Genomic DNA, 26405 nt, shown 5'->3' with positions numbered 1-26405 from the left:
CCTACCCGGAAATGCAGAATGCCGTATATATACATTATCCTGCGCACAGGTGCCGCCCTGCTGTAGCAGTATATCTGCTATAGGGCGGTCCTTAAGCGGTTAATAGGTGTGTGCCGATTTTCATCTACATACCGGCATCCTCTAGCTAGGGATATACCAGAGACAAGATTACTGTTTTTTTTTCTGGTTTAATGTAAAGACGCCATATTAGGTTTTCATTGATACAGAATATGATACCAAATGTGTATGTGTGTATTCTTTTATAATGAAACATGGCAACGTATTTTTCTAGGACTTTCTAAGAAGAGTTCATTTCCAAGATCCCACTGGAGGAGAAGTTTATTTTAACGAGAGAGGAGAAATGACCCCACTCTATTACATGTACAATTATGGCGATCTTTCTGATGGGAGGTTTTACCTCAAGCACGTTGGAATATTCAATGCATCCACTTCTGAAGGCAGACAGCTTGTCCTTTTCCAAGATGACATATTGTGGAAGCATGGTGAGGTCAGTGTCTTTATGACAGCAAGACAACGTCCTGAGACAATGCCGGGTTACAATGTAAGGCTTTAGGCCAGGGGTCTTCAACCTTCTAATTTCCCTGGACCACATTCGAAGGAGAGGAATTGGGCCACACAGAAAATACACTAAGGCTAGGTTCACATCTGTGCGGGTGGTGCCGCTGTGGATCCACACAAAAATCCATGCATCCGCACCACCCACACAGAAGAATCCGGACCTGTGGGCGGGTGCCATTAATTCTAATGGCACGCCGCCCGCACTGGAAATCGCAATCGTACTGGGAACTGCAGGTTTCCGTGCGGGCTGCGTTTTCAGAAGAAGTGCAGGGACATCTTCCCTGCGTTTCCCGTGCATGGGAGTCCATTCAAATAAATGGGCTCTCGTGGCTGCGCAAAACGTGGCCCGCAGGAATGTGGATATGTGAACCAGGGGTAATAGTGAGAGCTGTGAAAATGTGGAATAGACTCCCTCAAGAGTTGGTTCTGGCCAGCTCAGTGGATTGCTTTAAAAAAGTCCTGGATTCTTTCTTAGATACACAGAATATAACTGGATCAGGGTGGACTGACCATTTGAAGACTCGGAAACTGCCCGAGGGCCTGGGGTCAGTAGAGGGCCCCATGAGATGCCCCTGGTACCTTTTTCATAGGCTTTTTTGAGTATGGGCAAGGACACAGGGGCCCCATGATCCCCTATTGCCCAGGGGCCCCATGAGTTGTCAGTCCGCCCCTGAACTGGATATAACATTTATAGGTAAAGTTGATCCAGGGAATATCCGATTGCCTCTTGGGGGATCAGGAAGGATTTTTTTCCCCTGCAGGAGTAAATTGGATGATGCTTTGCTGGGTTTTTCTCCTTCCTCTGGATCAACTGTGGGTATAGGATTATATATTTTTTTTTCTTTAATGGTTGAACTGGATGGACTTTTGTCTTTTTTCAGCCAGACTAACTATGGAACTATAGCTGATGAGCAGAACAAGTCGGATAGATCACAAGTTAACCACTTCTCGTCCGGCCCATGTATATAAACGGCCAGACGGTGGCAGTGCAGGGGCGGGTTGCTGTTCATAAACGGCGCCCGCCATTTTGGACTGTGCATGCTCCCTGGGAGCACACAGCACCACGATCCAGTGCCCTCTGTGTCCCGATCGCTGTACGGGACCTCTGTGTGATGTCCCAATCATGTGATCACTGATTGGCTAATCACTGATTACATGAATAGGAGTAAGCAAGATGTCAATTCTGACATCATTACTTACTACGTGTGAAATCTGTGAATGATCACAGAGGTCACATGGTACAAGGCTATTCAAAACAGCCTTGTACCATGTGACAAGCTGTGACCAATCACAGCTCACACAGTATTTCTCAATGGCTGCAAGAATGCAGCCAGAGAGAAGGAGAAATGATTGCTTTTACAGCCTTTATGGGTCAGTATAAAAAAAAAAAAAATCTTCATCACCCGCCACAAGTAATAAAATTTCACTAGGGTATTAGTATGTTAAAAAAAACAAAAAAACATAATAATATATATATATAAAAAAAAAAATGTAACAAACATGTTTTGAAAAATTATAATTTTTGGTTATAAACTAATTTGGGTTATTTTTTTTACAAAAAAGATAACTGAATAAATTGTGGCCAAGATTTATCAAGAAAGATTATTTATTTGCAAAATTTTATAAGAAAAACACTTTTTTAAAACTTTTTTGGACTTTTTCATTTATATAGCAAAAAAAAATAAAAAATCCCAGTGGTGAATAAATACCACCAAAATGAAGTTTTATCTGTCTCAAAAAATGCTACAAAATTCATATGGGTACAGTGTTGCATGACCGCGCAATTGTCATTCAAAGTGTGATAGCACTGAAAGCTGAAAATTGTCCTGGACAGGAAGGGGGTGAAAGTGTCCGGACTTGAAATGGTTAATGATCACCGATATACATATTGTTCCTATCTGAGTATTCAAAATTATTATTTTTTTTATTTTTTAAATTCTAAAAGTAAAAGAGGGCATCATAAAATGAGTGTGATAATGGACACAGTTTTTGATAACCTAACACATGATTTTCTGGTTGGATGGATGTAGCAGTAATTCTCAATGAATCCTCAAGGTGCTCATCAGATAGTTAGGATCTAATTTTGCCCTTCGTGTTCTTCATCCTTGAAAATAGTTGCTCACAAATATAGGTGCTGCTGATAACTGATGACATGAATAGGCGTGATTGTGAAGAGTGGGAGATTTTTCTTTGGGAAGATAAAACTTATAAATGTTTCATCCTGACATCTCCTGAGACAATGCCAGGTTACAATGGAAGGCTTTAGGCCAGGGGTGTCTGACCTTTTGACTTTCCTGGACCACATTGGAAGAAGGGGAATGGTCTGCACATAAAATGCACTAAAAATAAGAATAGCTGATGAACAGAAAAAGTCAGAAAAAGATAATGTCAAACTTTTCTTCACCCACATGTGTTTGCTAAGGCTGCATTCACACCTGAGCTCGAAGCTCCAAAATGCTCAGGGGAAAAAAAAAATCAATATTACTCTATGGAGATGGTTCACATCTCCACTCCGAGTCACCTGAAGCAGAACGCCTGAAGCTCAAAAAAGTTTTGGAGCTACTTTTGTAGCTCAGTTTTGGCAGATTTGCACATTTTTGGCATGTTTTTATTCCCATAGAAAGGAATAGAAATGCATGATTGACAAGTTTTTGTGTGCGTTTTGTGCGATTTTCTGCTCAAATGAAAAAATGTAAAATAAAAAATAGTTATAGTATATGAATAAATAAATGTAAAATAAATACACATATAAATAAATCATGATTAATAAATCATAAATAAATAAATACATTATAATTAATCCCTAACCTTAAAAATGAAATAAATGGTTATTATTATTATTATTAATAATAATAATTAAACACCCGAACAAAAATACATTATTATTATTATTATTATTATTAATAATAATAATAAAACATGATTATTATTATTTTATTACTTTTTTAGGTTTTGGAGTTAAGGTTATGGGTTAATTATTATTAATATACTAATTTACTATTACAAGTATTTATTTATGATTATTTTTTTTTTTTTGAGGAGGGGTTGGTCGACTGTGTCGAAGGCCACAGAGAGGTCAAGGAGTAGGAGCACTGAATAGCGGCCATTAGCTTTGGTGGTTAGAAGGTTGTCGGAGAGTTTGAGTAAGGCAGTTTCGGTGGAGTGTAGGGGACGGAAGCCGGACTGTAGGGATCGAGGAGGTTGTTGTCGTTGAGGTGAGAGCATAGGCGGGTGTAGACTAAGTGCTTGAGGAGTTTGGATGTGAAAAATATTACATACCTTCACCGGTTGTGCTCTCACCTGGTATATATGACCAAACCGTTAAGTGAGGTCATAAAAAGCTTGTGTCCCTTTAATTGGACTTAAGTGGTATATGGGTAGGATTATCCCTCTTTCCTTGGGATGGATGGATGGATGAACGGGGTGACACTATTTGTGACTGTATTCTCTATAACACAATGGTATTAGTATGTGTAGAGTGTAAGCAAACCACATTTCTTAGCAGTTTTTACACACAATTTAATTTTATTTTCACCATTGCATTAGTTTCACATTCATTTTAGTAATATTTAAAATATTTAAATATTCACTAGCACTTTGTATACACCATAGTAGCTCACAAGTCCTCATAATCTAGTAACTTTCTATGTTTATTTTCACGTTGTAATATTTTTGTTCTGCATATAGATTCCTGTGTCTACATGTTCTGAAGATTGTCCTCCAGGTTATAGAAGTGTTATGAAGAGGGGACTCCACCGGTGTTGCTTTGAATGTTTGCAGTGTTCAGAAGGAGAAATATCTAATGAGACAGGTGTGAATTTCCTTCTATGTTTCTGAGCAAGTTACAGTGGGGCAAAAAAGTATTTAGTGAGCCACCAATTGTGCAAGTTCTCCCACTTAAAAAGATGAGAGAGGCCTGTAATTGGCATCATAGGTAGACCTCAACTATGAGAGACAAAATGAGAAAAAAAATCCAGACAATCACATTGGCGGATTTGGAAAGAATTTATTTGCAAATTATGGTGGAAAATAAGTATTTGGTCACCTACAAACAAGCAAGATTTCTGGCTCTCACAGACCTGTACCTTCTTCTTTAAGAGGCTCCTCTGTCCTGAACTCATTACCTGTATCAATGGCACCTGTTTGAACTTGTTATCAGTATAAAAGACACCTGTCCACAACCTCAAATAGTCACACTCCAAACTCCACTATGGTGAAGACTAAAGAGCTGTCGAAGGACACCAGAAACAAAATTGTAGACCTGCACCAGGCTGGGAAGACTGAATCTGCAATAGGCAAGCAGCTTGGTGTGAACAAATCAACTGTGGGAGCAATAATTAGAAAATGGAAGACATACAAGACCACTGATAATCTCCCTCGATCTGGGGCTCCACGCAAGATCTCACCCTGTGAGGTCAAAATGATCACAAGAACGATGAGCAAAAATCCCAGGACCACACGGGAGGACCTAGTGAATGACCTGCAGAGAGCTGGGACCAACATAACAAAGGCTACCATCAGTAACACACTACGCCGCCAGGGACTCCGATCCTGCAGTGCCAGACATGTCCCCCTGCTTAAGCCAGTACATGTCCGGGCCCATCTGAAGTTTACTAGAGAGCATTTGGATGATCCAGAAGAGGATTGGGAGAATGTCATATGGTCAGATGAAACCAAATTAGAACTGTTTAGTAGAAACACAACTCATCGTGTTTGGAGGAGAGAGAATGCTGAGTTGCATCCAAAGAACACCATACCTACTGTGAAGCATGGGGGTGGCAACATCATGCTTTGTGGCTGTTTCTCCGCAAAGGGACCAGGACGACTGATCCATGTACAGGACAGAATGAATGGGGCCATGTATCGTGAGATTTTGAGTGCAAACCTCCTTCCATCAGCAAGGGCATTGAAGATGAAACATGGCTGGGTCTTCCAACATGACAATGATCCCAAACATACCGCCTGGGCAATGAAGGAGTGGCTTCGTAAGAAGCATTTCAAGGTCCTGGAGTGGCCTAGCCAGTCTCCAGATCTCAACCCCATAGAAAACCTTTGGAGGGAGTTGAAAGTCCGTGTTGCCCAGCGACAGCCCCACAACATCACTGCTCTAGAGGAGATCTGCATGGAGGAATGGGCCAACATACCAGCAACAGTGTGTGCCAACCTTGTGAAGACTTACAGGAAACGTTTGACCTCTGTCATTGCCAACAAAGGATATATAACAAAGTATTGAGATGAACTTTTGATATTGACCAAATACTTATTTTCCACCATAATTTGCAAATAAATTCTTTCCAAATCAGCCAATGTGATTGTCTGGATTTTTTTTCTCATTTTGTCTCTCATAGTTGAGGTCTACCTATGATGCCAATTACAGGCCTCTCTCATCTTTTTAAGTGGGAGAACGTGCACAATTGGTAACTGACTAAATACTTTTTTGCCCCACTGTACATCAAACGCCATTTCAGTGGATAGATCTCTCTGAGGTGCTGCATTGGCATAAGTAGTTTAATATGCAAGAGATAAATTCATATTTTTAATTGTACTCTACTAGTGGTTCACCAATTTCCTTTGGTAGTTCACCTGACCATTTATTTTCTCTTTTAAATTGTTGCTTTATTACAATCTATAGTGTGTTTGTTAGTAAAACATTCAGTTTTTCTTATTTTTTTGGACAGTTGGAGGTATTTAAAGGTGTTTTTAATTCTCATTTTCATGTAATCACCAATGGTAGGCTTCACTAGGACATGATGGGTCAAAAGGGTGGAAATGCAAAAAAATACTATGGTGGATGGCTTTGTTCTAAGATCTTTCCCTTGACCAACTGTGAACAATCATAGTATTTTGGTTGTTCTTTTTTCACTTTCCATATATTAACCACTTTGCTCCGGCGCCTCACGGTCCTTTAAGAGTTTCAGAAGCCGGGGAGGCAAGCGGCTGTGATTCGCCGTTATGGTAGTCACATGATCGGAAAAGGTTCCGATTGAAAGGGGAGATAGGGACCTTTCCGTGAGTCATGGACATATATGCCCCCTTATGTATTATACATGTTGATCATATCCCCCCTTATGTATTATACATGTAGATCATATCCCCCTTATGTATTATACATGGAGATCTTTTCCCCCCCTATGTATTATACATGGAGATCATATCCCCCCTTATGTATTATACATGGAGATCATATCCCCCTTATGTATTATACATGGAGATCATATCCCCCCTTATGTATTATACATGGAGATCATATCCCCCTTATGTATTATACATGGAGATCATATCCCCCCTTATGTATTATACATGGAGATCATATCCCCCCCTATGTATTATACATGGGGATCATATCCCCCCTTATGTATTATACATGGAGATCATATCCCCCTTATGTATTATACATGGAGATCATATCCCCCCTTATGTATTATACATGGAGATCATACCCCCCCTTATGTATTATACATGGAGATCATATCCCCCTTATGTATTATACATGGAGATCATATCCCCCTTATGTAATATACATGGATATCATATATACATGGAGATCATTTCCCCCTTATGTATTATACATGTAGATCATATCCCCCCTTATGTATTATACATGGTGATCATATCCCCCTTATGTATTATACATGGAGATCATATCCCCCCTTATGTATTATACATGGAGATCATATCCCCCCTTATGTATTATACATGGAGATCATATCCCTCCCTTATGTATTATACATGGTGATCATATCCCCCCTTATGTATTTATACATGGTGATCATAACCCCCCTTATGTATTATACATGGTGATCATATCCCCCCTTAATCTCCTCTTCTGAAGAGAGAATAAATTCAGTTCCTCTAATCTTTCCTCATAGCTGAGCTCCTCCATGCCCCTTATCAGTTTGGTTGCCCTTCTCTGTACTTTCTCCAGTTCCCCAATGTTGTTTTTGTGAATTGGTGCCCAAAATTGAACTGCATATTCCAGATGAGGTGTTACTAATGATTTGTACCGGGGGAAATGATATCTCTCTCTGGAGTCTATACCTTTTTTATACAAGAGAGGATTTTGCTCACTTTAGAAACCGCAGCTTGGCATTGCATGCCATGATTAAGCTTGTGATCTACCAGAACTCCCAGATCCTTCTCCACCATTGATTCCCCCAGATCCTTCTCCACCATTGATTCCCCCAGATCCTTCTCCACCATTGATTCCCCCAGTTGTACCCCCCCTAGTATGTATGATGCATGCATATTCTTAGCCCCCAAGTGCAGAACCTTACATTTATCAACATTAGACCTCATTTGCCACATAGTTGCCCAATTACACAGAGCATTGAGGTCGGCTTGTAAATTGGAGACATCCTGTAAGGACGTTATTTCACGGCACAGCTTGGTGTCATCTGCAAAGGCTGAAATGGGATTTATAATCCCAGACCCTATATTGTTTATAAATATAGTAATTAAAGGCAAATACCTAGATGCATCAAAGGAAGATACAGAATGGCAGTGCTCCCTATACTAATGGTGAAAATGGCAACAAAGATACTACACCCTGTTCCAAATTATTATGCAAATTCTATCTAAGTGTCACAAAGATTAAATATTTTGTTTTTCAGTGTAACTCATGGATGGCATTGTGTGTCAGGGCTCTTTTGATCATTGAAAACAATCTCGGACACCTGTGATAATTAGATTGGCCGGTGAGACCAATTTAAGGAAAAACTATTAAGGAGGGTGTTCCACATTATTAAGTAGAGCACCATTTTCAAGCAATATGGGGAAGAAAAAGGATCTCTCTGCTGCCGAAAAGAGTGGAATAGTTCAATGCCTTGGACAAGGTGTGAAAACATTAGATATTTCATGAAAACTTAAGTGTGATCATTGCACTATTAAGAGATTTGTGGCTGATTCAGAGTACAGATGGGTTGGTGCAGATAAAGGCACATTGAGGAAGATTTCTGACAGATCCATGCATCAGATCAAGAGAGCAGCTGCTAAAATACCATTACATAGCAGCAAACAGATATTTGAAGCTGCTGGTGCCTCTGGAGTCCCACGGACATCAAGGTGTAGAGTCCTCCAGAGTCTTGCAACTGTGCATAAACCTTCTGTTCGGCCACCAATAACCAATGCTCACAAGCAGAAACGGCTGCATTGGGCAGAAAAAGAAGACTAATTTTCAAACAGTCTTGTTCACTGACGAGTGCCATGCAACCCTGGATGGTCCAGATGGATAGAGTAGTGGATGGTTGGTGGACGTCCACCCTGTTCCAACAAGGCTGCGACGTCAGCAAGGCGGTGGTGGAGTCATATTTTGGGCCGGAATCATGGGAACAGAGCAGGTCGGCCCAGTTAGTGTCCCCGAAGGTGTAAAGATGACCTCTGCAAAGTATGTGGAGTTTATGACTGACCACTTTCTTCCCTGGTACAGAAGGAAGAACTATGCTTTCCGTAATAAAATCATCTTCATGGATGACAATGCACCATCTCATGCTGCAAAGAATACCTCTGCATCAATGGCTGCTATGGGGATAAAAGGAGAGAAAGTCATGGTGTGGCCTCCATCCTCCCCTGACCTCAATCCTATTGAGAACCTTTGGAGCATCCTCAAGGAAAAGATCTATGAGGGTGGGAGGCAGATTACATCCAAACAGCAGCTCTGGGAGGCTATTCTGACATCTTGCAAACAAATTCAAGCAGAAACTGTCCAAAAACTCACATGTTCAATGGATGCAAGACTTGTGAAGCTGTTATCAAATAAGGGGTCCTATGCTAAAATGTAAAGTGACCTGTTAAAATGTTTAAAAAGTTAAAATGTTGATTTCTGGGGGGGCGCTCGTGAGCAGCAGCCAGGATGGCTGCCTATTAATTCACTGTCTCGGCCACCGGACAAATCGGCCGATTTCTGACCCTCAGGGGGGGTCCCTCCGCTTCCTACCTGTCCCCCTGTCCTTCTAGCACCCTGATGGGGAAAAAAACCCCGGCTGCCCGCACCTCCAGTGTCCGACGGACCGTTCGGGAGGTTGCGGCCTACCCGCCGGAGATCGCGGGTGAAGCCGCGGCCTCGATTTTGGGCCGGCCGCCGGAGGCTTCCAGGACCCCGGCCGCGGATTCGCGGTTTTCGCCCGGGACAACAGCTGAAGCCCTGGCTGCAAGTTTGGGTCCCCTGCTATCACTACCTGCAGGTGAGATGGATCCTGGCAGTGGGGAGGACCTGGATCCCGAGCCATCCCGGCAGTCGCACATTCCATCCCTGCGGGATGCCGAGCTCCTGCGCCGCTTTAAAACTATGTTGCAATCAGAATTGTCCTCCGCTACCCCCAAGCTGGCCGACCGTCTTTCGCGGGAAATTCGGGATTTGGGCAATCGGACGAATGATCTCGAAGATAAAATGGACGCTGCTGCCACGGTCATTGAAAATCACGAACAGGACCTGTGCGACCTTAAGAAGGAATTGGCGGACGCACTACTACGGCTTGAGGATTTCGAAAACCGTTCCCGCCGTGGCAATTTGCGGTTAAGGGGTATTCCGGAAACGGTCACGGATCTTACCTCCACTGCTACTGCTCTGTTTCAGGAGCTGACACCCGCTATTCCCATTGACCGGCTCGAATTTGACCGCATACATCGTTCTTTGGGCCCCAGACGACCGGATGGGCCCCCGAGGGACATTATCATCAAGTTTACTTATTACCGCACTAAGGAAACTATCCTCTTGGCGGCCAGAAATAACCCTGATCTTAGCTTCCAGGGGCACCGCTACCAGCTTTTCGCAGACCTCTCTCAGACCACTCTCCAGAAGCGACGCCAGTTGAAGCCCTTCACTTCGGTCCTGGTGAAACACAGAATTAAATATGCTTGGGGCTTTCCGTTCCGCCTCACCTTCACCTACCAGGGCCGCAGTCATTCTGTGGCTACGCCGGAGGAGGCCCATTCTCTCTTGGAATCTCTACATCTTCTCTCGCCGGAAGCTGCTGATCGGAGCCCGGCTCATTCATCTGGATCCTCGGCAAGGCCGCCCGCTCTGGGCCGCATCTGGGAGCGGTCGTCCACCAGGAGGGGGGCTCTCCCTCAGACCCCTTCGCGATCAAGTCCTTCCTGTTCTTCTCCAGGCTGAAGATGCGCCTTGGAACTCCCACATATTGTCTCACCGAGGGACTACCCTGACGAGATCGTGAGTTTGGCCCTTAGGGCCTCCCCGGTTTGTCAACATTCTAGGTTGAGACTGCTCCGGCTTGCCCTTTTGGGTTTCATCCCGGGTTGGGGGGGGTCTCTTCCTGGACTTAGGAATCGGGACTTTTTGCTGCCGCAACCTGTTTTGGGTCCATGTGATGGTGCTTGGGTCTACGTTTGTGGCATTGGGTGATGGTTCCCTTGGGCTCCGGGGTGTGAGGTTGACCCGGTGGGCCTGGTTGGGTGGAGGGGGGTTGGCCCCTGTGGTTCTCCGGGTTTCTATGGGGAGGTTGTCGCGGAGGTTCCTGCTCCTGGGACTTTTAGTTTATTAAGATTTACTATATTCTATTATGTACATTGCCTTTTTGCCCCCTGAGGGCTTCTGTTTTGATGTTTCCATTTGCAGCCATTTGTCCGGTGGTAGAGTTACCCCTAACTGTATCCTTCATGTGTAGGATGCACGTCACCATTGGTGTGACACGATTGCACTGTTGTGTATACTTTTTGTGTCTTTTTCCTTTTTTCTTTCTTTGTTCTTCTCTTTTTCTCTGTTTTTTTTTGTTTTTGTTTTCTGCAGGGTTCCGGGACGCCATGGTCCGATCGCCATTGGGAGTGGAAATTGCTGGCTGCTTTGGGCTTTTTTCTGCTGAGCGTGTTGCGTTGATACCGCCATGGCCTCACCCCTTTTGAAAATATATTCACATAATGTTCAAGGCTTCAATTCGCCTCAGAAGCGGGCTAAAGTTTTTCATCATCTCAAGTCACAACAAATTGATGTGGTATGTCTACAGGAGACCAGGTTTTCTCAGTCCTCCGCTCCGCGTTATCTTTCACCTCACTATCCCATCTTTTACACGGCCTCGGCTCCTGAGAAGCGTCGGGGTGTTCTGATAGCTTTTAAACGCAATCTCCCCTTTGTCTGTGCTCGGAATATAGCGGACCCCACGGGCAGGTATTTGCTTCTGCAAGGCACCCTCTGGGACCAGGAGGTTACCTTTGTCTCTTACTACGCGCCTAGCCGTTTCCAGCATAAATTCTTTTCACATCTTTGCACCATTATTTCTCGACACTCTAAGGGTCTTCTTCTTGTTATGGGGGATTCGAATGTTACCTTGGATTCCACACTGGATAGGCGCTACGCACAAGGAGCGACCCCCTCTCATGACTTGGTGCTGGAGGCACGTATGCGCTCTCTTTTGCGGACAGCGGGGTTAGCGGACGTCTGGAGGGAACTTCATCCAACTGAACGCGACTTTACGTTCTATTCTAACCCTCATGACAGTTTTTGTAGAATTGATCATATATTCATGCAGGTCCAGCAACTCCCCTCGGTCCGGCGGATAACTATTCCCTCCTCACCCTGGTCAGACCATGATCCTTTGGTACTCCTCCTTGCCCTTTCTGGGTCAGAACGACGCCCTTTTCATTGGCGCATCAATGACTCTTTACTGACCACTCAGGCTACCTGCCAAGAAATAGAATTCTTCTTACGGACATACTTTACGGAAAACTCGGGATGCAGAGGCATTCTTTCAGGACCTCCATCTTCCTGGATTAACCGAGGCAGCACAGGCGGCCCTCAACGCAGGTGTCACCGTACCGGAAGTGCTACAAGCAATCAAATCTTTACGGTCCACCGCGGCCCCAGGTCCAGACGGCTTCTCCGGTCTCTATTATAAAAAATTCTCAGCCCTTTTGGCACCCTTTTTAGCTGCCTACTTTAATGAGTTACGACAGGGCTCCTTGCCCTCTCCGGACGCACTTAGGGCACATATCTCTATGATTCCTAAGACGACCGATGATGTCCAGGAACCGCAAGCCTTCCGGCCCATCTCTCTTCTTAATGAAGACTTGAAAATATTGGGCAAGATCCTTAGTTTTCGCATCAATAAATATTTGTGTAGCCTGGTCCACAGGGACCAAGTAGGGTTCGTCCCCGGGAGGCAGGCGGGTGATAACGTCCGTAAGGTGGTCCATCTTATACATTTTCTGCAACAACGGAAAATCCCAGGATTCTTACTGTCCTTGGACATATATAAAGCTTTTGATTCTCTATCCTGGGAATATCTGCGGTTTGTGCTGTCTCGCTGGGGTTTTGGGGATTCTATTCTCTCATGGATTCAAGCCTTGTATTCCTTTCCTTCGGCTTCCGTTAAATACGCTGGATATTTCTCGGATCCCTTTCCTGTTGGGCGAGGGACGAGGCAGGGCTGCCCACTGTCCCCGGCACTCTTTGTCCTGGCGCTTGAGCCACTGGCTTTAGCGCTCCGGACCGACTGCAATGTATCGGGGGTTCCATACGCGGGACAGGAGTTTAAGCTGAGCCTCTTTGCGGACGATGCCCTCTTGACCCTTACTAATCCTCTGACGACGCTTCCTAATTTGCAACGGGTTCTTGAGCGCTTTTCCTTGATCTCGGGTCTACGTATTAATTTGGATAAAACCGTTGCTCTCAATATTACTTTGGCTTCAGATTTGGTTTCACGCCTACAATCCCATTTCCCTTACCGGTGGGCTTCCTCTTCTCTTGAATACTTGGGCATTCGCTTGACCCCCACCTATGACTCCCTTTTTGCTGCAAATTATTATCCTTTGCTTAGCTCCTTATCTTCTCTTATGCATTCCTGGCAATTTCCGCACCTGTCTTGGATAGGACGGGTTCACTCAGTGAAAATGACCATCTTGCCGAAATTGTTATATTATTTTCGCACCCTCCCAGTGCGGGTTCCCCCTCATTTTCTTCGGTTGCTTCAGGCGAAGTTTATGCGTTTTATCTGGGCCAATAAGCATCCCAGAGTTTCTAGAAATACGCTCTTTGCTCATAGACTCCAAGGTGGTCTTGGGGTACCCAATGTAACTAAGTATTATCAGGCGAGCCAAATTGCCCCGCTGTCTATGTTGCACGCTTCCTCCGACGTTCCTCTCTGGGTCCTGCTGGAACTACCTAATTGTGCCCCTATCGCACTATCGACACTTCTATGGCTTCCCCCTGCCCTGCGCCCTACGGTGCTGAGTCCGATGTTGCTCCATGGCCTACGAGTCTGGGACTCGGTACGTTACTCCAGTGGTCTGATGTCGCCTTTCTTGCCCTTGCTTCCAATCGTTAATAATCCTCTTTTCCCGCCGGGTCTAGATCACCCGAGGGCATTTTCTTGGTGGGTGGCTCATGGTTTCTCACAGGTGCAACACTTTTTGATTTTTCGGTCCTTTCCCACCTGGAATGTCCTCCGGGAGTCTCGGGATGTTCCCCCAGCGGAATTTTTTCGGTACCTTCAATTGCGGCACTGGCTGCTCTCGCTGAGGGCCACTTCTGCTTTCCCATATCAGAAATCTGCCTTTGAACAGCTTTGCCAACAGCGTCCGGGCGCCCCGGGCCTTATCTCCCTTCTTTACGCAGCTTTGAACAGATGCTCGTCGCACACTTCTCTTTCATATGTAGTTCAGTGGGAACGCGACCTGGGAGTGGCTGTGGATCCGGAGGACTGGCATAAAGCCTGGTCACTCATAGCTAAATGTTCGTTTAATACGACCACGCTGGAAGCAGCCTATAAGGTATTGTTTCGTTGGTATTGGGTGCCGGCTCGTTTGGCCCGGGCTAACCCTGCCTGTAGTGATCGATGTTTTCGGGGTTGTGGCCATCGTGGCGATGTACTGCATATCTGGTGGTCATGCCCGAGGTTGGTTCGTTTTTGGTCTCGTGTGTTTGGCCTCCTTTTCACTTTGTTTCATCTCTCCATACGCCGGGATGCTCGGTGTGCTTTGCTTCATTGCCCCATACCGGGCCTCTTGGCTCGTCAGCAGCGGTTGGCTTCCTATTTGTTTTTATCGGCCACTAGGACAATTGCCCAGGCCTGGAAGAGTCCGTTTGTACTTTTTCAGGGGGTGCGGGATCGTATGACTACTATGATGCTCAATGAACAGATGTCGAGTATATGCAACGACTCTCAACATAAATTTTTGACAATATGGGAGCCGTGGTTGCAATATGCCTTTCCCACGCTCCCCCCTGCCAGTGTAGGGAGGTGAAGGAGTTTTGTATTGGCGCTCATGGACCCTTGCTCTTTGGTGTGTGTTTTTTTTTGTTTTGTTTTTTTTTTTTTGTTTTTTTTTTTCTTTTTTCTCTTTCTTTCTTCTCTGCTTTTCTTCTTTCCTTTTCTGTTTGTTTTGATGTGACAGTGGACAGCTGTCTTTAGGTGCGATAATCTGAGTTTCACTGATGTTATTGTAACCTATGTGCCATTGATAGCCCCTGCGCGGGCATACGTTTTGCCTTATTGGAATTAGAGCGTTGTCTGCTCTATTATGCATTTTCTATCGGTGCAATTGATAGCCCCTGCGTGGGCGTGTTTTGTTGCCTCTGTTGCCTCTGTTTTATACTGTTTAAAATTAATAAAAACCATTGAAATACAAAAAGTTAAAATGTTGTTAAAAGTTTGATTGAAATAGCTTTTGATTTCAGTAAATATGCTGCAAACACAACAAATGACAATTTTCAGTTCTTTACAGCCTATAAAGTGTTTTGAAACTTACTGTGCGTAATAATTTGGAACAAAAATCCTGTTATCATTAGGAGGTTTGTTCAATAAAATGTGAATTGTACTCTTAATAGTTGATAACATGAGAATTATGCTGACCGTTATTTACATCAATTATTTAGGTAAATTAGAAAAATATAATTTGCATAATAATTTGGAACAGGGTGTAATTATGTGGGTAACTATTTTAATAAGATGTCCAAAAGGATACCGGATCCAAAAAGATACATTGTCTCATAACACATGTAAGTACTCATTCAAGGGCAGATCATTACTGCACCACTACGGATAGTCCCCAGCTGGATCAACCAGCATTGCACCATGTAAAGGCTGTTGTATGGAAGCAATGGCCAGAGACAAATGAGGAGCAGATTAGGCAGCAGATGACAATAAGTAGACCAGCAGTATGCATCTGAGTGGGGAGAACAAAGCCACAGCAGCGCCTGCATTCGAATGTTCCAGATGCCCATGGCACTTATCGTTTGCGTATAAAGTTCTCATAGCCCACTAGCAGGTCAAATCTTCAGTACATGCAAGCTCTCACCCATCCAGCACTTGGAGCAATGATTCCGCCTGTCAGTCTCCACCTTGTCTCTCATCCCAGGGCATCCTAGTCCTGTCACTATTTGGTGCATATTTATCAGGTGCAGCTACACGGGGCCACTTGCAGGGACACAGCCAGAGCTCACAAACACTATCTCTGTCAATATATTTCAATCACTGAATTGTGAGCTTCATCAGAACATGTTGTCGCAACCAGTCTGCCCATTCATCTCTGACCTCTGACATCAACAAGGCATTTTCATCCACACAACTGCCGCTTACTGGATATTTTCTCTTTTTCAGACCATTCTCTGTAAACCAGTGGTTCTCAACCTGTGGGTCGCGACCCCTTTGAGGGTCGAACGACCCTTTCACAGGGGTCCCCTAAGACCATCAGAAAACACATATTTCCGATGTGTAAAGAGCAGCTACTGTGTAGAAAGCATCTGCTGTGTTGAAAGCAGCTACTCTGTTAAAAGCAGCTACTGTGTTGACAGCAGCAGTATTGGAGGTAAAAGGACACTCATGAATTATAATTACTGGGTAAATAATGTTATGGTTGGGGGTCACCACAACATGAGGAACTGTATTAAAGGGTCACGGCATTAGGAAGGTTGAGAACCACTGCTGTAAACCCTAGAGATGGTTGTGAGTAAAAATCCCATTAGATCAGCAGTTTTTGAAATACCCAGACCAGCCCGTCTGGCATCAACAACCATGTCACATTCAAAGTCACTTAAATTATTATTATTATTATTATACAGGATTTATATAGCGCCAAAAGGTTTGCTCAGCGCTGTACATTATAGTGGGAGACAGTACATGAGACAGTACAGTAACAATACAATTAGAGATGAGCGAATTTTTCAAAAATTCGATTCGGCTGATTCGGCGAATTTCAGGAAGAAATTTGATTCGATACGAATTAATTCGCTACGAAGTTAACTTATAAAAAGGGTTTCTAGGCTTCAGAGAGCCTTTAAATTAGTGCAGAACACTGTACCTTTAATTTAAATGCCCTTGGAGATGAGGAAGGAGAAGGAGAAGGAGAAGGATGAGAAGAAGGAGAAGGAGAAGGATGAGAAGAAGGAGAAGGATGAGAAGAAGGATGAGAAGAAGGAGAAGGATGAGAAGAAGGAGAAGGAGAAGGATGAGAAGAAGGAGAAGGATGAGAAGAAGGAGAAGGAGAAGGATGAGAAGAAGGAGAAGGATGAGAAGAAGGAGAAGGATGAGAAGAAGGAGAAGGATGAGAAGAAGGATGAGAAGAAGGAGAAGGATGAGAAGAAGGATGAGAAGAAGGAGAAGGATGAGAAGAAGGAGAAGGATGAGAAGAAGGAGAAGGATGAGAAGAAGGAGAAGGATGAGAAGAAGGATGAGAAGAAGGATGAGAAGAATGAGAAGAAGGACAGTTCTGTGACAGTTTCTGTCTATTTCTGACAGTTCTGTGACATTCACTCCATACAGCGGTTTCAACCGCTGTATGCATGAGTGTCCCAGAACTGTCAGAAATAGCCTATTTCTGACAGTTCTGGGACACTCACTCCATACAGCGGTTGAAACATTGTATCTATTTGTTTCCATAAATGGATCCATTTATGGAAACAAATAGATACAATGTTTCAACCGCTGTATGGAGTGAATGTCCCAGAACTGTCAAAAATAAGCTATTTCTGACAGTTCTGTGACATTCACTCCATACAGCGGTTTCAACCGCTGTATGGAGGGAATGTCCCAGAACTGTCAGAAATAGTCTATTTCTGACAGTTCTGGGACATTCACTCCATACAGCGGTTGAAACATTGTATCTATTTTTTTCCATAAATGACATTCTGCAGATACACTTAGAGGAACTCTGCAGATACACTTTTTGCCGGCTTGGAATTATTCTTATTTTCATCCTACTTCTTCTTCTTCTTCATCCTCATCCTCAGAAGAAGAAGAGGATGAGGATGAAGAAGAAGAAGAAGAAGAAGAAGTAGGATGAAAATAAGAATTCCAAACCGGCAAAAAGTGTATGTGCAGAGTTCCTCTATTTCTGACAGTTCTCTGACAGCTTCTTCACATGTACAGCGGTTGAAACATCTGTATCCTAAATGGAAACTAATAGATACAATGTTTCAACCGCTGTACATGTGAAGGAACTGTCAGAGAAATGTCAGAAATAGCGGAGCTCTCTGCAGGGACACTTTTGCCGGCTGATCGGGAAAAATTCGATTCGCGGACCCGAAGTAGGCAAATATTCGGATTCGCCGCAAATCTAATTTTTCCTGAAATTCGTATCGAATTCCAGTTCGCCTGGTTCGATTCGCTCATCTCTAATACAATACACGAGGGGTTCGAGGGCCCTGCTCTTTCGAGCTTACAATCTAGGAGGGAGGGGATAGTGGTACAGGAGGAAGTGGCTGTGGGGGATGGAGTGGTAGGGGGAGTGGAGGGGATCGGCTGTTAGGCGAGGGTGGGGTAGGCTTCCCTGAAGAGATGGGTTTTCAGGGTGCGCCTAAAGGTGAGGAGGGTAGGTGACAGTCTGATGGATTGGGGTAACGAGTTCCAGAGGATGGGGGGAAGTCCTGGAGAAGTCCTGCAGTTGGACGTGGGAGGAGGAGACCAGGGAGCTAGAAAGTAGGAGGTCTTGCAAGGAGCGAAGATTACGGGTTGGGTGGTATTTGAGTATCAGGTCGGTGAGGTAATTTGGGGCAGCGTTATGAATGGCTTTGTATGTCAGTGTAAGTAGTTTGAATTTGATGAGTTGGGCAATCGGGAGCCAGTGGAGGGAATGACAGAGGGGGGTGGCGGATGCGGAGCGGTTGGTAAGGTGGATGAGTCTGGCCGCTGAGTTCAGGATAGACTGAAGCGGGGATAGTCTGTGATGAGGTAGGCCGGGGAGGAGGGAGTTGCAGTAGTCCAGACGTGAGATAATAAGGGAGTGAATGAGTTGTTTAGTAGTGTCTGGGGTTAGGAACGTACGAACAGAGGAAATCCCCTTTCCTCCCCATTTTGATACTTGGTTTTAACTTCAGCAAGTCGTCTTCACCACGTCTAGATGCAATTTGTGTTACCAAACAATTGGACAGGTGTACCTAATAAAGTGGCCGGTGAGTGTATATTTACACAATGGAGGTCATATTGTCCTGTCAGTGTGCTTTTTCCAGGAAGATGACATTTTGGTGAGGACACCCTACAGCACGGTTGTCAAACTGGCGGCCCTGCAGCTGTTACCAAAGTCCCATAAGGCATTGCAAGATTGACGGCTCCCGGTACCCTGCAGCTGATAAACTCACATTCAGGTCCGTTTTTTTTCAGAAGCCCCTGAACTCTCCCTAATGTTTTCCTATGTGTCCATGTACACATCTTCGTTTACAGTCGTTTACAGGCAGTTGAGTTTACAGTCGTTTTTTAGAACGCACCAAACTTGCGTTCAGGAGTAGATTTTATCAGCGTTTCAAATGCCAAACGCTTGTAAAAGTGTGTAAATGCGGTTGACTTCCTTTATAAGTGTTTGGAATTTTTTTTTACTCTTCCATTTCCAGATGCTGCCCAGAGCCTTTTTTCATCATGAAAAATGCATGCAAAGCGTTTTCCCGATACTCAAATGGACCCGGTACACCATACTTTGAGATTTTGCATGAAAGAAAATATGGTCGACACTGCTGCAATAATTTCTGCACAGAAATGAGCCGGAGCACATCCAAACACCACAAAAAAAAGACAGCTGATCTCAACACATACTGCTCTCTCTGCTTCTGCTCTCTCTATTTCTCTCAAAATGTCTGAAATAGTTAATTTTTTACTGTTTTTCAGTGCATTCTGGGCATTTTGGAATCTCCTGATCTTTAAAAAACGCTTCTAAACACAAACGCCCATAAATGCGCATAAATGTGATATGTAAACAGACATTTTTTAACCTACGTTTTCTGGCAGTCAGTTTCCATCGTTCAGAAGTGTCCCGTGTACATGGAGCCTTACAAGCACAACTCCCAAAGGTAGAGGCATGATGGGACTTGTAGTTTTGCAACAGCTGGAGGGCCACCGGTTTGACACCTCTGCATTACAGAGCAGTGGCGTCCCGAGGCAGGTGCGGGGGGTGCGGTCTGCACTGGGTGACACCGACCGCACGGGGTGACACAGGACCCGCTCCACAAAGAGGTAAGTTGTAAAGCAAGCCGACGATCCCCGCAGGATGGATCCGATCCATCCTGCGGGGATCGTCGGCTTTCTTTACAACTTACGTTTTCTTGGAGCAGGTCCAGTGTCACCCCGCATAGGTTGCATGCGGACGATCCTGCAGGGTGACACCGGTGTATCGGCAATATGTGTCTCCCATGTAGATATGTCCCCCTGAAGCAACTGCACATGTCCCGGTTTCAGGCATGATCAATCGATGATAGAACTACTGCTATCATCAATTGATCGTGCCTGAAACCGGGGCATGCGCAGTTGTCCCAGACCCACTCCAAGAAAAGGTAAGTTGTAAAGAAAGCCAACGATCCTCGCAGAATGGACCGGATCTGAGGATTGGGGAGTCCAATCCATTATGCTCAATCCACAGATCCGATCCATTCTGCAGGGATCTTTGGAGGGGGTGTCACCAAGTGTTACTGCACCGGGTGACACCAACCCTAGGGACGCCTCTGCTACAGAGTAAAAGACACACCAACATTCTGGGGTTGATTTGCTAAAACTGGAGAGTGAAAAATCCAGTGCAGCTGTGCATGGGAGCCAATCAGCTTCTAACTTCAGCTTGTTCAATGTAGCATTGATTAAAAGAAAAAAGTTGGAAGCTGACTTGTTTCTACACATAAATGCACCATATTTTGCACTCTCCAGTTTTAATAAATCAACCCCGTTGTGTCTTCTTTGATGCAGGGGGTTTACACTCTCTCTCCTGTGAGTGCCATCATGAGAGATCACAGACCTGAACTGGAAAATAAAGTCTTTCATTTTTCATTTTCAGACCATGGATCCTGCCATACATGTCCAGAAGACCAGTGGCCAAATGACAACAAGTGTGAGCCAAAACCTGTGGAATATCTAGCTTTCAGAAATGATGCAGTAATCCACCTTATTTCTATTATCTCTGTGCTATTATTTCTTAAAACCTCCACAATTTTGGGAATCTTCATTGTATTTCGGGACACTCCACTTGTCAGAGCTAATAACCAAAACTTGAGCTTTGTTCTCCTCGTCTCCATCATGTTAAGTTTCATATGTGTGTTTTTGTTTCTAGGCCGCCCAGTATATACAACATGCATGCTGCGTCAGACATCATTTGCAATCATTTTCTCAGTTGCTATCTCCTCTATTTTGGCAAAAACTCTCATGGTCTACTCAGCCTTTAAAGCCACCAAACCTGGAAGTCCCTGGAGGAAATTGATTGGCGTAAAAATCCCCAATTGTGTGGTTCTCTTTTGTTCTTTCATTCAGGTTTTAATTAGTGTCATTTGGTTATCCATTTCCCCTCCATACCCAGAAAGTAACACTTACTTTGTGGACAAAATAATCCTTCATTGCAATGAAGGATCTGTGGTGGCATTTTCCATACTCCTGGGTTACATGGGACTTCTAGCAAGTGTGACTTTCATTGTGGCTTTCCTGGCCAGAAATTTACCGGATAGTTTCAATGAAGCCAAATACATCACCTTCAGCATGCTGGTGTTCTGCAGTGTCTGGATCTCTTTTATCCCGGCCTATATGAGTGTTACCAGGAAGAACACTGTGCTGGTAGAGATATTTGCTATAATAGCATCTAGTTGGGGCATTTTGGGTTGTATATTTTTACCAAAATGTTATGTAATCCTGGTGAGACCAGATTTAAACTCAAAAAGTAATTTACTAAGACAAGCACACAATAGACTGAGAAATAAATTGTAAGGCAGCACATGATAGATATTCCTTCTGTGTTCTATTAAATTACTTCTGAATATCCCTCAGACCAGGAGCGTACTGAGAACTCATGGGGCCCCCTGGGCAATAGGGGATCATGGTGCCCCTGTGTTCTCAGCCACACTCAAACTACACCCAAAAAATCCTATGAAAGGTACTCATGGGGCCCCCTACTGACCAGGGGCCCTCGGGCAGTACCCAAGTGCCTGAATGGTCAGTCCACCCCTGCCTCCAATCAAAAGACAAGGGTGAACGAGTTTAACCTCCCTGGCGGTATTCCCGAGTGTAGCTCGGGGTAGAGTTTCAGTACCAAAAGCGGTAACCCCGAGCTACACTCGGGCTTACCACGCAGCTTTGCCAGAGGAGATGGCCGGGGACGCTGCAGGGGACACATCGCGGGAGCGAAGAACAAGGTAAGCGCTGCAGGGACTCCCTATGGAGTCCCTGCAGCGCTTACCTTGTTCTTCGCTCCCGCGATGTGTCCCCTGCAGCGTCCCCGGCCATCTCCTCTAGCCGATGCCGGCATCTGGCTTCCGTGTTCCGGTCCCTGTGACGTCGGGACGTAGGGGCGCCGGAACCGGCGGCAAATTTGAAATTTAAAAAAAATTTCATTTTTTTAAAAAACGATTATTACATAGTAAAACATTGCTGTTTCAAACCATTTCACATACATTTTGTCCCGAGTGCTTTGTCCGGAGCCCTGCCTGCATTGTTACTGTTCTTTCTGCCTGGAAACTGAGAAACGTCCATGGCGTCCAAAAAGCGTCCCTTGAGGTCAAAATCGGTTTTAGACCGGCTAGAGAACAGCGATAGTAAATCAGAACCACTTGCAGAATTGAGTGATAATGATTCGTGGGGGAAATTCGTCATCAGACACTGAAAACGTTTCTGCGACTAAGATCAGCGATGTGTGAACTTGGCGCTATATTTCAAATTTCAGTGTTTTTGGTTTGATTATATTATTTAATTAAATTTATTATTATTATATTATTTTTTATGATTATTTATTAAATTATAATTTATGATTTCGGGTTTCAAGATTTATCATATCTGGAATGTTTACTAGACTCTTGTTCGGACAGATTTCAGTGAGTTATTCCTAAATTACAGGCCTACAATAAAAAAAATACATATTTCCATGCAAAAAAATGGTACCGCTTTCAGCACCAAAAATCTGAAATAATCAAACCGCCAGGGAGGTTAATGTTCTGAAGTGCATCAATCCAAAGAGCTTTTTCCTTTCTATAATTGACCATGATTTACTAAAGGAGTATAGAATGTGAATTTTTAACCACTTGCGCTCCAGAGGATTTCCCCCCCTTCTTCAGCAGGTCATTTTTTGTGTTACGGAGCTGCGTAAATTTAACTGACTATTGCGCAGTCATGCAACGCTGCATCCAAATTAAATTGACATACTTTTTTCCCCATGAATTGAGCTTTCTTCCGGTGGTATTTGATCACCTGTGCATTTTTTTTTTTTTGCGCTATTAAAAAAAAGGCCGACAATTTTGAGAAAAAACAATATTTTGGACTTTTTACTATTAAACATGTCCAGTAAAAAAGTTTTAAAAATCAATTTTCGTTATAAATTTAGGCCAAAATGTATTCTGCTCCATGTCTTTGCTAAAAAAAACCCCAATACGTGTAAATTAATTGGTTTACTTGCAAGTTATAGCATTTACAAATGGTGGTATATATACTGGGATTTTTTTTTTTTTATACTAGTAATGGCGGCGATCAGCGACTTATAACGGGACTGCGGCAGTCATTCTGACACTGGGGGGGAACTGACTTGGTGTCACTGACATCCCCAGTGACACCAATAAAGTGATCAGTGCTAATAGAAAGCACTGATACTGTACTAATGGCACTGTGCGAGAAGGGGTTAACATGTGGGGCGATCAAAGGGTTAACTGTGTGCTGTTTTACAATGTGTACTGTGTGTCTGCTTCACTGTCAGCACTTTGTTTTGTATTGCTGTGCTATGCAGAGCCATGCAAAGCAGTGTGCAGGAGCTGACAGGGGAGAGAACTGTACAGTTTACAAACAGCTCCCCCCCTCATCAAAGATGCTCGGCAATCACTGGGCGCCAGCGAGTAATCACCAGCCGGGACCCGGAGCTTGACAGCTGAGGCTGCAGATGGTGGCGCAGGTACGGCGCACGCACGGCGCACGCATACCTGGCCCCAGGGGCGGACTGACAACTCATGGGGCCCCCGGGCAATAGGGGATCATGGGGCCCCTGTGTCCTTGCCCAAACTCAAAAAAGCCTATGAAAAAGGTACCAGGGGCATCTCATGGGGCCCCCTACTGACCCGGGCCCTCGGGCAGTGCCCGAGTTTCCAAATGGTCAGTCTGCCCCTGCTTGGCCCGCCCCCTACCCAGAACTGCAGAATCACATGTATATACGTGATTTTGCACACCCGTGCTACCCTGTAGCTGTACTTCTGCTATAGGGCGGATGGGAAGCAGTTCATTTGCAATGTGAATCTAGAGAATCTGGTGAAAAAGATAAAATTTACATATTAGGACTTATAACAAACAGGACGGAAAAAAAAACTCTCCTAGAAGCTGTCCTCCTGGCAGCAGCGTTTTTGCAGAAAAAACGCCTGACGCTTGTAAAAGTATCTAATGCTTTTACATGCGTTTAGGCGCGTTTACAAGCGTCAAGCACTTGGGCATTAATTCATTTCATTGGCCAGAATGATCATTTATTCTGGTCATATAAATAAATTAACGCTCAGGCACTAAACACGTCTAGTGTTTAGATGCATTTAGGCGCGTTTAGCTGCGTCAAGCGTTTTTTCTGCCAAGTCGATGCTGCTCCTGGACACACTGGCCCTGGGTTTTTTTTTTTCCTGCTGATAAATGCTACTGCTACTAAAAGCTTCTAAAAGTCTATGTGTGCATGGACACATAGGATAACATGGAGGGGCGTTTGGAAGCAGTTAAAAAAAAGTCTGACGCCCATAACTAGAGATGAGCGAAGAAATGAAAAATTCGATTCGGCTGATTCGGCGAATTCCAGTGTGAAATTCGATTCGATGCGAATTTCTCCGCTACGAAGATGACTTATTTAAAGGGTTTCTAGGCTTCAGAGAGCCTTTAAATTAGTGCAGAACACTGTACCTTTAATTTAAATGCCCTTGGAGATGAGGAAGGAGAAGGAGAAGGAGAAGGATGAGAAGAAGGAGAAGGATGAGAAGAAGGAGAAGGAGAAGGATGAGAAGAAGGAGAAGGATGAGAAGAAGGAGAAGGATGAGAAGAAGGAGAAGGAGAAGGATGAGAAGAAGGAGAAGGAGAAGGATGAGAAGAAGGAGAAGGAGAAGGATGAGAAGAAGGAGAAGGATGAGAAGAAGGAGAAGGATGAGAAGGAGAAGGATGAGAAGGAGAAGGATGAGAAGAAGAAGGCTGAGAATAAGGAGAAGGATGAGAAGAAGGAGAAGGAGAAGGATGAGAAGAAGGAGAAGGATGAGAAGAAGGAGAAGGAGAAGGATGAGAAGAAAGAGAAGGATGAGAAGGAGAAGGATGAGAAGAAGAAGGATGAGAAGAAGAAGGATGAGAAGAAGGAAAAGGATGAGAAGAAGAAGGATGAGAAGAAGGAGAAGGATGAGAAGAAGGAGAAGGAAGAGAAGAAGGAGAAGGAGAAGGATGAGAAGGAGAAGGATGAGAAGAAGGAGAAGGATGAGAAGAAGGAGAAGGATGAGAAGAAGGAGAAGGAGAAGGATGAGAAGAAGGAGAAGGATGAGAAGAAGAAGGATGAGAAGAAGGATGAGAAGGATGAGAAGAAGGAGAAGGATGAGAAGAAGGAGAATGATGAGAAGAAGGAGAAGAAGGAGAAGGATGAGAAGAAGGAGAAGGATGAGAAGAAGGAGAAGGATGAGAAGAAGGAGAAGGATGAGAAGAAGGAGAAGGAGAAGGATGAGAAGAAAAAGGATGAGGAGAAGGAGAAGGATGAGAAGAAGGAGAAGGATGAGAAGGAGAAGGAGAAGGATGAGAAGAAGGAGAAGGAGAAGGATGAGAAGAAGGAGAAGGATGAGAAGAAGGAGAAGGATGAGAAGGAGAAGGAGAAGGATGAGAAGGAGAAGGATGAGAAGAAGGAGAAGGAGAAGGATGAGAAGAAGGAGAAGGAGAAGGATGAGAAGAAGGAGAAGGATGAGAAGAAGGATGAGCAGAAGGAGAAGGATGAGAAGAAGGAGAAGGATGAGAAGAAGGAGAAGGATGAGAAGAAGGATGAGAAGAAGGATGAGAAGAAGGAGAAGGATGAGAAGAAGGACAGTTCTGTGACAGTTTCTGTCTATTTCTGACAGTTCTGGGACATTCACTCCATACAGCGGTTTCAACCGCTGTATGGAGGGAATGTCATAGAACTGTCAGAAATAGACTATTAATGACAGTTCTGGGACTGTCCTTCCATGCAGCGGTTGAAACATTGTATGTATTTGTTTCCATAAATGGATCCATTTATGGAAACAAATACATACAATGTTTCAACCGCTGCATGGAAGGACAGTCCCAGAACTGTCATTAATAGTCTATTTCTGACAGTTCCATGACATTCCCTCCATACAGCGGTTAAAACAGCTGTATGCAGTGAATGTCCCAGAACTGTCATAAATAGTCTATTTCTGATAGATCTGGGACATTCACTCCATACAGCTGTTTTAACCGCTGTATGGAGGGAATGTCATGGAACTGTCA

The 26405-nt window shown here is 44.2% G+C and overlaps 1 protein-coding gene across 1 annotated transcript in view; it reads left to right on the top strand.

Annotated features, from left to right (window-relative positions):
• The first annotated feature begins 547 nt into the window (after positions 1 to 547).
• Positions 548 to 26405, top strand: part of LOC149451016 (vomeronasal type-2 receptor 26-like) — a 75542-nt gene continuing 49684 nt past the window's right edge. The window contains exons 1-3 of the mRNA XM_089691156.1: positions 548 to 562; positions 4267 to 4390; positions 20776 to 21688. Of these exons, the coding sequence (XP_089547282.1) occupies positions 548 to 562; positions 4267 to 4390; positions 20776 to 21688 (1052 nt within the window). The remainder of the gene's footprint in view (positions 563 to 4266; positions 4391 to 20775; positions 21689 to 26405) is intronic.

Source organism: Staurois parvus, unplaced genomic scaffold (genome assembly GCF_062004578.1).
Source record: "Staurois parvus isolate SC_StPar_1 unplaced genomic scaffold, SC_StPar_1.0 ptg000552l, whole genome shotgun sequence".
Taxonomy (NCBI): domain Eukaryota; kingdom Metazoa; phylum Chordata; class Amphibia; order Anura; family Ranidae; genus Staurois; species Staurois parvus.
This window is presented reverse-complemented; position numbering and strand designations above follow the sequence as displayed.